The sequence below is a fragment of the Artemia sp. Qi Xiang Cuo genome, chromosome 12, assembly GCF_049724085.1.
Source record: "Artemia sp. Qi Xiang Cuo chromosome 12, ASM4972408v1, whole genome shotgun sequence".
Taxonomy (NCBI): domain Eukaryota; kingdom Metazoa; phylum Arthropoda; class Branchiopoda; order Anostraca; family Artemiidae; genus Artemia; species Artemia sp. Qi Xiang Cuo.
This window is the reverse complement of record NC_142805.1, coordinates 57,576,200-57,590,818: the sequence shown is the minus strand read 5'-3', so window position 1 is coordinate 57,590,818 and position 14,619 is coordinate 57,576,200. Positions and strand designations below refer to the sequence as shown.

Below are 14,619 nucleotides of genomic sequence, written 5' to 3'. Positions count from 1 at the left end.
GTCGCTTTAATTTACAGCTATTGTCTTGTCATAGGGAGACTTGAATTGAATTTAGTAACTTTTTAAGTTTAGCCTATTCAACCGGTGTTCCCCCCCTCCTCTCTCACCCTCTGTAAAAATGTATTTGATTTTTTATTTAAATTTGAATTCATATATGCTTACCACGAGTCCTTTCAAAATTGACTCGAGTTTGCAAAGCAGAGAAGAGATACTGGAAATGCTGAAATATTAACATCGCTGAGCCTCACTATTGTTTTCAAAATGTTTAGGAATTTTCGAATTTTTCGATTGAAAGTTTTTTTTTTACAATGTTCTCACAGAAACACAGAGCCAAACTTCTTTTTTTTTATAGCTAAAAAAAAAAGAAAATAAAGTTTTTTTGGATAAAAAAAACTAATATCTAATAAAAAACTAAAATAGGGGAAAAGTTTTTTGTAGTTGATTTTTTAAACTTCCACCAAGCATTTTATCTGGCTTACCTCCTGACCTCTAGATGAACTAGCTTACCAGTTGAGGAAACTTAGAAGAGCACCCGCTTTCATAAAGTAATTTCATAAAGGAATCCTTCTCATTTTGGAACTTGTTAAATTTATTCTAATCAGACCATCTTCACATCCTCCATTTTATCTATCAGGAAAAATGACAAGGATAGTTCTGGACAAGTCATTGAAATTGACGGATCTTGATTGGACTTGAAAATAGTCCAAGAAAAGTTACGGAAGAGCAAGATCGAACAGAGGGGTACAAAAGCGAGAAAAAATATACATTTATTTATCTGTAAGCACAGCATCAAACAGTTGACCCAGAAATAGAGACTAAAAAAAAATTCAATGAAGGAAGACGAGATCTGGAGAGAAATAAGTAAAACTGAAGCCAAACGATTGTTTGTCGTTCATTTAAAGATGCCAAGAGAGCGACATCTCGAGTCGATTCTGGCTAATCCAGTTGGATTTCGAGTCTGGTTAATCCAAACAGTACCACGCGCAGTCATGGGGTTTAAATCTGATCCTACCGTGGGAGTGAAAGGAATTTGGATATTGATTGTGCTGTAAAGATGATCAAGAACAATCACACACGAAAGATGGGATTTGAGTAATGGTCTTTAAGGGGTCACACTGGGGCTGGGAAGATGTTACAGATACAAATGAATCTTGATCAAGTATGTGGCTAAGATGCTGAACGATTAGCTTCATGTATGGCTATTTCTAGCCTCATTAAAGCTATTTCTAGCCTCATGAAGGCTATTTCTAGCCTCATTAAGGCTTTTGCTTGCCTTAATATTTTGGAACCATGGAAATGAAAATGGAGGACAAATATTAAAAAAAAAACTGAAAATGTGACGTCATGACACAAGTGTTTGATGGCCAGTGGCCTTATCCTTCCTAGTATTCCTCGCTTTAATGTCATGATACAAGAGTCTGATGACCAATGACCCTCTCCTTTCTTGTAGCTGATACTACACTTTGATCTTTTACAGTTTTAATTATTGACTTTTAAATGATTGTTCATTATGATTTTTCTATTTCGCTGTTATTTTTTTTGCATTTTTGCCAATTTTAGTGCAGGCATTTATACTGCCGACTCCGACGTCCGAATTCGGCCCTTTGTGGGCTTGTGATAGTGATCTGTTTGAAATAAATATCTTATCTTATCTCTTAGCCAAAAGGCCGAGAAGCGATAATTGAACAAGGATTGTCAAAGAGTTGGCTATTTCTAGCCTTAATATTTTGAAACCATGAAAATGAAAATGGAGGACAAATATTAAAAAAAACATGAAAATGTGACGTCATGACACAAGTGTTTGCTGGCTAGTGGCCTTATCCTTCCTAGTATTCCTAGCTTTGTTGTCATGATACAAGAGTCTGATGGCCAATGACCCTCTCCTTTCTAGTAGCTGATAAAAACAGATACTACACTTTGATCTTAGCCAAAAGGCCGAGAAGCAATAATTGAACAAGGATTGTCAAAGAGTTTATTAGAATATAAGTGAAAAAGGTTGTGGCAAATTTAATTTCAGTAGTATTCCTCAAATAACATTCAATAAACTTATCAGTTTGTCTTTAGATTTTTCTAAACTGCATAAGACATTTCCAATAATATCAAACTTTATTTCAAAATTTTAATGTTAAGCTGAAAATTTTCCAATTAAGACTTGGACAAAATAGTTATCCAAAAAACCAAAATCAGAGAAGATAGGCCTTAAATCAGAGATATATGACCTTGGCCCTTTAGGTGACAATAGTCGAAGCTAGCATTGATGAATGGCTTTAATTCACGGTATTTAAGGCGGGGGGGGGGGGGGCAGAGAAAAGTATTTTTTCATTATCAAGAGAGGACAATTTTCTTGTGTTTTCAATTTCTTTTACAAAAATACCCAAGAAAACACGCTCATTTGCAATGAAAATTGTCACTCTACCAGTTGATACCACTGGTATTGATAAAAAGCGTCAATTTATGGAAATTAGGGGGGCAAGGCCAGATCCAGTGCCCCCCCCCCCCAATATTTTTGTCCGACTTGTAACGAAACGTAATGCATTTAAAAAAATTTCCGATGTTTTTTTTAATTTTTTTGCACCCCTCCCTCCACACACGGCCCTGGGGGGGGGGGGCAAAAGAGTATTCTTCAGAGTCCAGGGAGGGGAATTTTGTTCTCTTTTTAATTTCTTTAACACACATACGTAAAAAACAAGCCCCTTTTCAATGATAATATCGCGATATGATTTTTTAAATATAAGAGGGGGAATACAGGAATAAAATTCCCTTCCTCCAATTAAAGCCACTGGTATTCATATATGTCACTTGGTAACAGTGCAAGCTGTATTGTGAAATCATCAAATTTGCTTCAAATATGGACACAAAACTGAATTTTTAATCACCTAAGAAAAATACACAGACACGAAACAGTAAGAATTTGAGCATAAGCTTATCAAAGCACCCTAAGCTTTGAACCCTGGAAAACCAATAAAAAAGAAAAAAAAAGTTCTTTAAGATGGACTTTTGGTTACTATGGCCGTGTCTTTTTCGTCGAAAATTGCATTTTGTTTAATATTCGAGTTACTATGGGCAGGAGATTATTCCTTGCGACAATTTGTATTGCTACTAAGGGCTGCGGTTCGTCCTTTACTAGGTTGAAGCTACCCCTTCAACCATGATGGTTGTAATCTGTGATTATGACGTCACCCATCATTTTGTGTGCAAAATCATGATGTGTTTGATAATATCTTGTTTAATAACAGTTGGCGTAGCACAATGGTAACGAGACAATCCCTGAGATATGGGGATTTGATTTCAAGCCTCGCTACGGTAACGATTCTAATACAAACGATTTATGCGATTGTAAGCTTGAATGTCTGTGATCACTTTGAATGTAGCCTAAACATCTTATTACCGCTTTCAGTGTTTTTTCCTTACTTGGGCCATTTTGTAATGTTGATAGAATTTTTGTTTCCTCGTTAGAAAATAATAATTTAATACCCTTTAGAGCAATTTCTTTAGTCGCATCCCTTACCATGGCTCTTTTTCCAAAACCTGAATTAATTATTGCCTTTATAAGTATTGTAACTCGATTGTTTAATTTTAATCTTTGTATTTTGAATGTTATTGATAGTTTACATTGAAAATAACTAAAACTGATTGTCTTTACTATTGAAATATTTTTAAATTTCATCAACTGATTAAGAAAATCTAGTAAATTCTTAGAATACTGGAATTCTTTAGATATTACAATGACCCTAGGGTATAGTTCATCCTTTATATTAATTTTTTCTTATAAGTATAAGCAAAGACTTTTTAAGACATGATTCTTCTTTGCTAGGTTGCTAGCTACCACTGCAACCTGGATCATTTAAATATAAAATAAACCATTTTACATTAAAAGCCTGCGTGGCACAGTGGATAGCGTGATGAAGTTTTACTGTAAAGGTCACAGGTTCAATTCCTGCCATAAACCATTCTTACACGTCTGTCTATTTAAAGTCTAAACAAAACTTCTATTAATAACTACTACATGAGAAACCTCTTGAATGACACGATTTATGATGAACTATATCGATCCTTAATGTAATTATGAGAGGCAGCGTGGCCGAGTGGTCCAAGGCGCTGGTGTTAGCCACCAGTCTCTTCGGAGGCGTGGGTTCAAATCTTACCGCTGACATATGATTATGATTTGTATAGAACAATCAAATATTTTTGAAAGGGCTACAGCATGAAGGGACTTCAAAAATGCAGTTTTTAGTGGAAAAATTTATTCTCTTTTAGAAATAATTTATTTTAGATACAAAAGATTTTTAACCCAATTAATTTTCTTTAAAATGAGCCATTGAACAACTCTCTGAGACATTCCAGCGCCAAGCTATCTGTGGAAAAGAAAAAAAAAAAGAAAGGAAAAAATATACCATTAAGACAGAATATTGTAGAAGCCACCAGTTTTCTTGATTTTAAAGCCAATATATTTCCCTTGCTGTTCAAGCCAAATAACAGAAAGTTTACTGTACAGGGGTTTCGGACAAGGCGGTTCTAATGGTGTACTTTTTTTTGATCTGACTCCTTTTTTAGGAGCTATGGGTTTTTATATTTCTTAATATTGGACGTGATTGTCTCTTACTAGGTTGCTAGCTACCGCTGCAACCCGGATAACCTAGAAACGTTTACCGATGATACCGCTGCCACTAAAGCTATGGCTGCTACTATTAATTAATATTTCAGTTACTTTGAGCTAGTGTTCATTCTTTATTACAGATCGTTCCTTAATGTTGTTCCATTTTTTAATGATTATCGTCATCAGTTCTGTTATAAATGTGAAATTACAAACAGGAAATAGTCTATGGCTTTTTCTTAATTGGAATAGTTAGAGACGACTTGGCTGCAATATTCGATTATGGCATCATTGATCAATCTTTATCATGAAATATGCAGTTTTTCGTAAAAAAAATGATTCTGTTTTAAAAATAATTTGTTTTAATTACAAAAGATTTTTAACCCCATTAATTTCCTTTAAAATGAGCCATTGAACAACCCTCTACGATGTTCCAGTGCCTAGCTATCTGTGAAAAAAAAAAAAAAAAAGAAGAAAAAAGAGATGCCGTTTAGGCACAATGCTGTTGTAGCTGCCACTTTTCTTGATTTTCAAGCCAATATGTTTCCCTTGAAGTTCAAGCCAAGGGACAGAAAGTTTCCTATATAGGGGGTTTCGAACAAGGCGGTTCTAGCGGTGTAATTTTGTTTTGATCTGACTCTATTTTTAGGAGCTATGGGTTATTATATTTCTTAACATTGGACGTGATCGTCTCTTGCTAGGTTGCTAGCTACCGCTGCAAGCCGGATATTTCTAGCTTTATCACCTTTGAAAGTGGCTTCAGAAGAAAGGAAAAGCTGTCATCCATATAATCGAGTAATAAGAAACAAAGAAACATACGATTTAATTAAGGAATGATAAAGGGTATTCAGTATGATCCAAAAATGATTTTGTTTGAGCTCTCCAATGTCTTTTCTTTTTTTTTTTGTATTCTCAATGCTACAAAAGTATACTGCAAAATCTTAAATTTCTACGTTTGACAATGTAGTCACAAATCACTGGTAAGGGAGCGAGGTGCGAGGCGACATGAGGCTGTATTGCGTGTCTAAAGCATGAGCTGGTTATTGGTGAGGGCTAAAGGCCCGAGTGAGTGAATTGAAGAGACAAAGGGAGTAGATACACCTATTTTCTGTTCTCTTTCTAGCAAACAGTATTGGAATTTGCGACGGAAATCCAGTCATTTTATGTGTGTTTATTGGCTTCATATCGAATAGCTGCTGCCACAGATGATTGGTGGTCATTGTCTGGCCAAGAGGTAGCGCTGATTGTCGGTTACATGAGAACTGAAAAACGTGCAGAAGTAAAAGATGTACCTGTTTATCTTCATAGTAAAAGTCCACAGGTGAGATGAGTTTCAAAGTCTTTCAATAATATTTAGCAAAAGTGGAATTTAGCAAAAGATCAATGGACATAATAATTAACGTTCGTAAATACGCGAGTGTTAAGACAAAAAAAAAATTGCTTCTCGTTAACGTTAATTTTGGGTAAGTTTTTGGAGAACCTAATTTCCTTTTGAAGAAGAGTGCAGAAGCCCCAGAAAATCAGAGGTAGTGGAAGCACTGCTTTTGAGGGAGACAGTAAGGATACTGGCGTCGAACATCGTCATACAATCTCACATTTTCTAAAAAATTAGTTTGTTGACACATGCTGTAGAGGATATTTACTCAATAAAAGGCAGGTCCAATCTCAAAATTACAGGTCCAAAAAATACAGGTCCAATCTCACATTTTCTAAAAAATTAGTTTGTTGACACATGCTGTAGAGGATATTTACTCAATAAAAGGCAGGTCCAATCTCAAAATTACAGGTCCAAAAAATACAGGTCCAATCTCACATTTTCTAAAAAATTAGTTTGTTGACACATGCTGTAGAGGATATTTACTCAATAAAAGGCAGGTCCAATCTCAAAATTACAGGTCCAAAAAATACAGGTCCAATCTCACATTTTCTAAAAAATTAGTTTGTTGACACATGCTGTAGAGGATATTTACTCAATAAAAGGCAGGAAAAGTCATCAGAAGTGGGATAAAAACGGGTCAATACTTTTATACTAAAGGCTGCCTAAAATAAATTTGCATGATTGTATGGAACTGGCCATATTATTTAGTTGCATATAATAATTTGTATAGATTCTTTGTTAGCAGTACCACCAATACCATTGTTCTATCAAGGAGCATCAAAACCCTTAGTTTATTTTTTGTATTTCCTCGTAAAATTCGGGTTATGTCAGGTTCGTCCTTTAGTTTGGATCAAGTAAAAAAATCAAGTTTTTTTTAACTGAGAGTAAGGATCAACATTAAAACTTAAAACGAACAGAAATTATGCCGTATATGAAAGGGGCTGTCCCCTCCTCAACGCCTCGCTCTTTACGCTAATTTTTTTTTTACTGTTTTAAAAATACAGTTGTGAGACAGAGTCAAATCTTAGCGTAAAGAGCGAGGGGATGAGGAGCGGCCAGCCCCTTTCATATACGGAATAATTTCTGTTCGTTTTAAGTTTTAATGTCGCTGAAATTAAAATTTTTATCTGACGTAACTTACGAATTAACTTACGTAACGAATTTCTATATTCGTATATTTGTATTACGTATGTTAGGGGGTTCGCCCCCTAGTCAATACCTCGCTCTTTACGTTAAAGTTTATACTAAAATAAATTATTAATTAAAATAAATAGCTTTGATGAAAGTACAAAAAGAACCTTCGTGCAAAGAGCTAGGTAATGACTAGAGGGCGAACCCAAGCATGTACGCAATAATTTATGTTTGTTTTAAGTTTTGATGTTGCTCCTTACTTTCAGTTAAAAAAAAAGTTTTTTTTTAATTTAATTTCTGATCGTTTTTTTTTAAGTAATGCTGGGAAATCTGGCGCCCCCTTCATAGTAATGTCCCTTCCCCCCTGAAAACTTCCTCCATGGAAAGATCCTCCCACGTACCCCCCGACCTCCCCGCCCAACTACCAGAACCCCCCCCCCTGAAAACTTATGTATACTTACCAATAACCAATGCCTTATGTAAACATTGGGCGAAGTTCATAGCTTGCAGACCTTCCCCCGGGGACTGTGGGGGATTAAGTCATCTTGAAAGACATATTTATTGTATTTTTTGACCATACTGAACAAAATGGCTATCTCAAAATTTTGATCGGGTGACTTTGGGAAAAAAATAAGCGTGGGAGGGGGCCTAGTTGTCCTTCATTTTTTGGTCACTTAAAAAGGGCACTAAAACTTTTAATTTCCATTCGAATGAGCCCTTCTGCGATATTCTAGGAGCACTGGGTCGATACGATCACCCAAGAAAAAAAAACAAACAAATAAACACGCATCTGTGATCTTTCTTCTGGCAAAAAATACAAAATTCCATATTTTTGCAGATAAAAGCTTTAAAATTCTATAGTAGGGTTCTCTGATACGTCGAATCTGATGGTGTGATTTTTATTAAAGTTCTATGACTTTTAGGGGGTGTTTCCCACTTTTTTCGAAAATAAGCAATTTTTTGAAAATTTTCAAATTTTCTCAAAAATCTGATTCTTCTGATGTATCTATTTGTATAGAATTCCGTGTTTTAGAGTTTTGGTTACTATTGAGCCGGGTCGCTCCTTACTTACAGTTCGTTATCACGAACTATTTGATAACCACGATATTTTACTGGGCGAAAGAATGTATGAAAAAGAAGAATTGTCAGGTGGGAACCAAAAACAATGGTTCTAAATATGTTTGTTAATAAAAATCCCCACTAGGTTTAACTTATTTCAAATACCACAAAATTCTCATAGATGGCGTTAGAGTAACAGCTCCCTTTTTACATGCTTAAATGCTATTGACCAGTATTGATCCAAGCAGATAGCAAGATTTTTTTCGTGTTCTTATTTGTTTATTTAATTAGCTATCATAACACTAAAAAATATACGTTTAGTTCTGCTAGCGTCACAATATCAAGAGAAATAGAAAAGGAGAAAAAAAAAGGTCACTTGTTAAATACGCTTACAAAATATAACACCAAGGGATTTACGAATCTGTTGGTACGGCACTTAAAGTGTTTTAGTTTTTTGCCATGCCTAGCAATTCTGCGAATATGTGGAGATGGTGGAAAATAGACTCTTGTTTCTCGTTTGCTAATAGCCTTTTATCAAATTTCATTATTAAATCATGTCTTCGAGCGAATAATGTGGGCGAGTTCAAGGGGACTTTCATAGTTGCTGAATCGGGGTCCAAGTATTATTTTAGGTGCACGTTTTTGGACACCTTCTTGTTCTGCTGACATGTAAGCAGTGTTTTCAGTTTGGGACCCCAAACGGGACAGCAATACTGAAGAATAGGCCTGATGTAGGATTGTAGGTTGTATTGCGCCAGTAGGAGTTGGCGATCAGAGAAGCCCAACCTGGGCATACTTGTTAAACTCATGATTGAGTAGTGAACTTAGCGTGCAATATTGTCTACATGCAGCTTAAACGATCAATCGCCTGTAACCTAGGATCGTCGCAGAGAAAACAGTTCTAAACTGCACATCTGGGGTCACAATTTCCCGCTTGAGTGGATTGAATTGTAGAATTTTCGATTTCTGTTCTTTCACTTGTAGGCCATTTGATTGGCACTTGTTGATGAAGTCCTTGGTTGAGAAGTTAAGACAAGTCGTCAAAGAACTTGAAGTGCTCTTCAATTTCTGCTTGGATTGGGTTGATGACGGCAAGGAATAAAAGAGCAGCTACTTTCGTTTCTTGGGGGCAGTCGCAGGTTAGTTCTGACCACTCAAAGCAGGCATCTTTGGCAAAAAAAGGCTAAACTGATTACTGTCTCCCCCGCAGAAACTCTCTCACTAATAGTAGTATTTGACTTTTAGCTTCCATCTCCTTCAGATTTGTTAATGCAGTCAGGTTTTTTATAAGGTCGAATACTTTTCTGTTGTCCATCAAAAGTAAATCGATAATATTATTACAAGTGTCCAGCCACTTAATTGATACATTCGCACTAAATATACTGCCGTGCCACTATCTTGTATGCAGTCATATTGCATACATTGGTACGGAAACACTGTTTTATTACATATGCAATTGGTTTGATTAGGAAATGTGAATATTCTTTCAGTAATTTAGCGGGAAGTTCACCTGGGTATGAGACACAGTTGTTACGTAGCCATCTTATTGCATAGAGAACTGCCATTTCTAACCCCTCTACGATTTCATCCATACTACATTTGATAATGGTGTCACTCATTTGCTGGTCACTAATGGTTGGGTAAACAGTGCAAATTGGAGCAAAAAATTTGTTAAATTTGAAAGCTTTGGTTAAAGTGCCAGTTCAGCTGCTGGTTCGTGGTTCAGTTCCTTTCTTTTTTCCACTAAGTCGTTTTACTGTGTCGTGCTACTTGTGTGTTCTTTGATCATTATGGTTTTTATCTTGGTATCTAACCACGGCTTATCCGTTTCACAGATCGTGCGTTCTTTGACTGGAAAAAAACTTGTGGTACTTTTGCTGCAGAATCAAGTATAATGTCTCGACTTTTTCATCAATATTTGTTATTGCACAGATTGGATAATGTCGATGTTAGTGATCTACCTGCCAAAATATTGTATGGAGGTTTCATTGTGGGGTATGTAAGCTATTTTTAATTTTTTGGTTTTGATATATGATTTCTGCTCTTTGATTTCCACCAGAGTATGTTGTGGTCTGACTTGGCGAGTGGTCCTAGGGATACTGTTGGTTCATAGAAGAGCTCAAGGTTCATTATTAGGAAGTCTAGTATGCTTCTACTTTCATGAGTGGGAACATCGAACACTTGTTTCAGTTCTAATCCACGTGAAATCCACTTTCTATCAGTTAGGTTAAAATCTCTAGCAATGACGATGGCCGGATTACTGAATTGTTTCGAAAATAGTCGGCTTGATACTGCAGGGATATCACTAATTCACGTCTGTTACGGGCACTTTCAGGATAATACACCGCTGCTAGAATGATACAAGTGTAAGTTCTTGGTAACCCTCTCGGCTTGCACCAAAGCCAGATTATTTCATTACACAAATCTGAGGGGCTACTAATTTGTCTGCATGGCAAATCTTCACGACAGTAAATGCCTACTCTACCTCCGCGTTGTGTATCGTGTCTGTCACGCCTGGTATTGAAGAAGTTCAGTGAACCTTTAATAGCGCCTGTTTCTGTTGTAATATCCCAGCACTCAGTAATTATTGCTAGTGGTGTCGAGTTGATGCGTAAGACAAGCTCTAACTCGTCCACTTTATTCGTCTGTGATTTGGAGTTACGTAAAATCATATTTGGGAAATGCATTTTGGCAGTTAGAGTGACAGGTTTTAGGACAGGAGGGAGGTTATCCGAGTTGTTCAAAGCTTGGTCGCAGTAATAAGGCCTTAATATTGGTATAGTTTCTGAGCGATATACAATAATTATGTGTGTCACATATTGCTCATTCCTTTGCTTTTTCGTTCCTCTATCATTGCGAACTGTAGAGATTACTGGTATACAGTGGCCACCGTTATAAAAATCACAGCGCTCTCTGCGTTCTCGAACTTTTGTACCTGCGTGTTTCCCGAGCCACCTCTCTTCATCTTTAAAGAAGATATATAGATGGCATTTTGTTTAAACGGCCAAACGGTCGTGACATCTTCATAAGGTTTATACAGCTGACATGCAATTAGAATTTCAATAATGGATGTCGCTCGTCAAGCTCGTCCTAGCCGAGTCGTTAGCCTGCTAGACTTAAAATCCTTTCTCTGTGAGGACAGGGGTTCGAGTCCTGGTGTTACTGGTTATTTGGTTTGGAAAGAGGGTCAGATGTATCAATCTGTAAGCTTAGCCAACTCCCCAATACACTTCCTGGCTGAAGGGCCATGAAAATGAGATCAGTACCGCCGGTAGGGACTGTAAAGCCCAATGCCGTGTCCTTTATCTTTTTTTTGGGACCTGAGCACAAAGGGATGGATTCAGTTTGTGTCGCTGGTCAGACAGAAGTAGAATGTTTGCATAGTTTCGGTTTTAACAGACTGCAATATACCCTCTATTGCTGTTGAAATTTATCTGTGCAAACTGAGCCAGCTACCTATGTTGTTTTAATATGGTTATATGGCGAAACTTTAAAAGCTCCTCCATCCTAGGCTGTTTGCTGTCGTATGTTATTGACTTTTGTTTTGGCTGGCTTTTCATAAACGCTTCTTTTTTAAAATTAGGCGCCGCTACTACCTAAAACACAAAACCACATATAGATCGTATACATATTCTATATAGAGACATCGAATACAAATAGACGTCGAATACATATAGAATATGTATTCAATTTTCATTAAAAATCGAATACAATTTCTAATTTTGTAAGATATGTGTGGCTGTGCGGACTTTCACTTAACCAATTCAAACGACCTTATTTCATTTTCACTGGTCCTTGGTACTTTCAAGTTATTGCAGTGAATAAATATATTCCATTCTATGCTCATCCAATTATTTCAGATGGCTGTAAGGCTTCTGTGGTGCCGTTTATCATTGAACTGCGTATTAGTGGCGTTGTGTGGAATAAATCCGACGCTAGATGTTTTTATTAGTACATCAAAGAATTTATTCAAGAAGTGTATTTCGTCTATGAAAAATGCGGAGTCGACATATCCGTTTAACGTCCCACCTCATATTATTTTAGATACAATTGTCCTCGGGTAAGTACTTATGCTTCTCCTATAGTTCTGTGCCTTACAGTTCACCCTGGGAAATGTGTGACTTTAAGAAGCCTTCTGTTGTAACTTCCAACGAAAGGACAAGATACTTAAATTATTGTTTTCAAATTAAGCGTGCTATTTTTCCTGTCATTTAAAAAGTTCCATAATTCAACTTTTAAAGACACTGATGCAATGAATCAGTATAACCTCTAGTTTTAATTCTGTGAGCAATGAACAAAAATAGAACACACACAAAATCTCTAAAAATAAAATTGGAGAAATATACCACAAGGAAATAGTATTTTTCATTTTACTTTTAATTTCTGGTAGTTACGGTGACGCCGAAAAGTTAGATTCAACTTATTAGAGTTTTGCTTTTCCATAGTTACAGTTTCCCTGTAGTGTTTTCAATTGACTTTTTTTATAACATTTTCTTGCAGTTTAGCTTGAAGCTGTTGGATGTTTTAGTGTTTAGACTTAATTTTTGTTTGTTTGTAGGAGTAAAAGAGGAGAAAAAAAAGATGCCTTTTTGACTTTTTTTTTTGTCTAAAATAACGCAAAGTAAATCTCAAAGTATAATTCGATAGATGGATTGAATTGTCGTCTTATGTTGGTACAGGAAAACTGTAGAATTGCGGAATTTTTTTTTCAAAAATTTGCAAAGGGAAAACCAAAATAAAAAATTTTGCAAAGAAAAAACTGCAACCAAAAATTTTGCAAAGGGAAAACCAAAACCAAAAATTTTGCAAAGGGAACATAGCCTTAATTGAGGGAATGGTGAAGACTAAATTGACGTAAAGAGGTTTCATATATTTGTTTTGATCCGACGCCGTTTTTCAGGGGGTTTCAGACTGTTCTTCGAAATTCCCATAAAATTTGTTTTCAAAATAACATTTTACTATTAAGACTACTCAAGATATCAGTTATTATTCCTGAATCAGCTGGAAATGGCTATTTTTCTCACTAGCCTGTTTGTTTCAAAACGCGTTTTTATAATTTTTGGCTATTATGGGCCGTGGTTCCTTCTTTACTATTTGTAGCTCTTGCCCCAACAGGATGAAAATATGCTAGAAAGAATAAAGAATTTTGCTTTCAATCAGACATTCACATAGTAATGTTATTTAATCGTTTTGTATTCAATTGTTGAAGCAAATGGTAGCATTTAAAGACATTCTTTTCATTTCTTAGAATAACTGGAGTGACAAAATTATATAACATAAGTAATCTAGGAGACCACAAGCTCAAATTTGCCTTATGTGTCAATGGTAAACCACTTAAAGAATTAAAATCATAAAGAAATATGCCACACTAAGAGATAAAGTCGTATAAGGAGATTTTATCTAATTATGATTAAAAATCAGGCTAAATACTCAAAGAAATAAGTTAAAAAAAAATCTGTGAGCATTAGAAAAAAATTAAACTATGCATAATTGTCCATATGCATAAGTTATGCATAATTGATAGCGAAGCGGTGAGGAAACTTGCCTGCGGTAACTTAAGTTCGAATCCTATATAAGACAATTTTTTCAAATGGGTGTCAAGCACCCATTCATTTCTGATGATCAATCCCCTAAAATCTTAAATTTATGGAAGCAAAAATAATGAAGGTGTACTTTCTGATGAGAAGTTCAAAATCCTCTGCGGCATCCCTGCAGAAAAGTTGTATTAATAATAACACGAATTTTCGTAAAGCATTTTCGTAAAGCACCACTATGCCACACTAAGAGATAAAGTCGTATAAGGAGATTTTATCTAATTATGATTAAAAATCAGGCTAAATAATCAAAGAAACAAGTTAAAAAAAAAAATCTGTGAGCATTGGAAAAAAAATTAAACTATGCATAATTGTCCATATGCATAAGTTATGCATAATTGATAGCGAAGCGGTGAGGAAACTTGCCTGCGGTAACTTAAGTTCGAATCCTATATAAGACAATTTTTTGAAATGGGTGTCAAGCACCCATTCATTTTTAATGATCAATTCCCCTAAAATCTTAAATTTATGGAAGCAAAAATAATGAAGGTGTACTTTCTGATGAGAAGTTCAAAATCCTCTGCGGCATCCCTGCAGAAATGTTGTATTAATAATAACACGAATTTTCGTAAAGCATTTTCGTAAAGCACCACTATGCCACACTAAGAGATAAAGTCGTATAAGGAGATTTTATCTAATTATGATTAAAAATCAGGCTAAATAATCAAAGAAACAAGTTAAAAAAAAAATCTGTGAGCATTGGAAAAAAATTAAACTATGCATAATTGTCCATATGCATAAGTTATGCATAATTGATAGCGAAGCGGTGAGGAAACTTGCCTGCGGTAACTTAAGTTCGAATCCTATATAAGACAATTTTTTGAAATGGGTGTCAAGCACCCATTCATTTCTGATGATCAATT

General features: G+C 35.6%; 1 protein-coding gene and 1 pseudogene across 1 annotated transcript in view; one reads left to right on the top strand and one right to left on the bottom strand.

The window, feature by feature from the left end:
- Positions 1-14,619, top strand: part of fy (fuzzy planar cell polarity protein-like protein) — a 64,408-nt gene that overhangs the window by 33,532 nt on the left and 16,257 nt on the right. The window contains exons 5-6 of the mRNA XM_089097949.1: positions 5,718-5,915; positions 12,023-12,222. Of these exons, the coding sequence (XP_088954075.1) occupies positions 5,718-5,915; positions 12,023-12,222 (398 nt within the window). The remainder of the gene's footprint in view (positions 1-5,717; positions 5,916-12,022; positions 12,223-14,619) is intronic.
- Positions 1,746-1,947, bottom strand: LOC148946328 (U2 spliceosomal RNA; annotated as a pseudogene).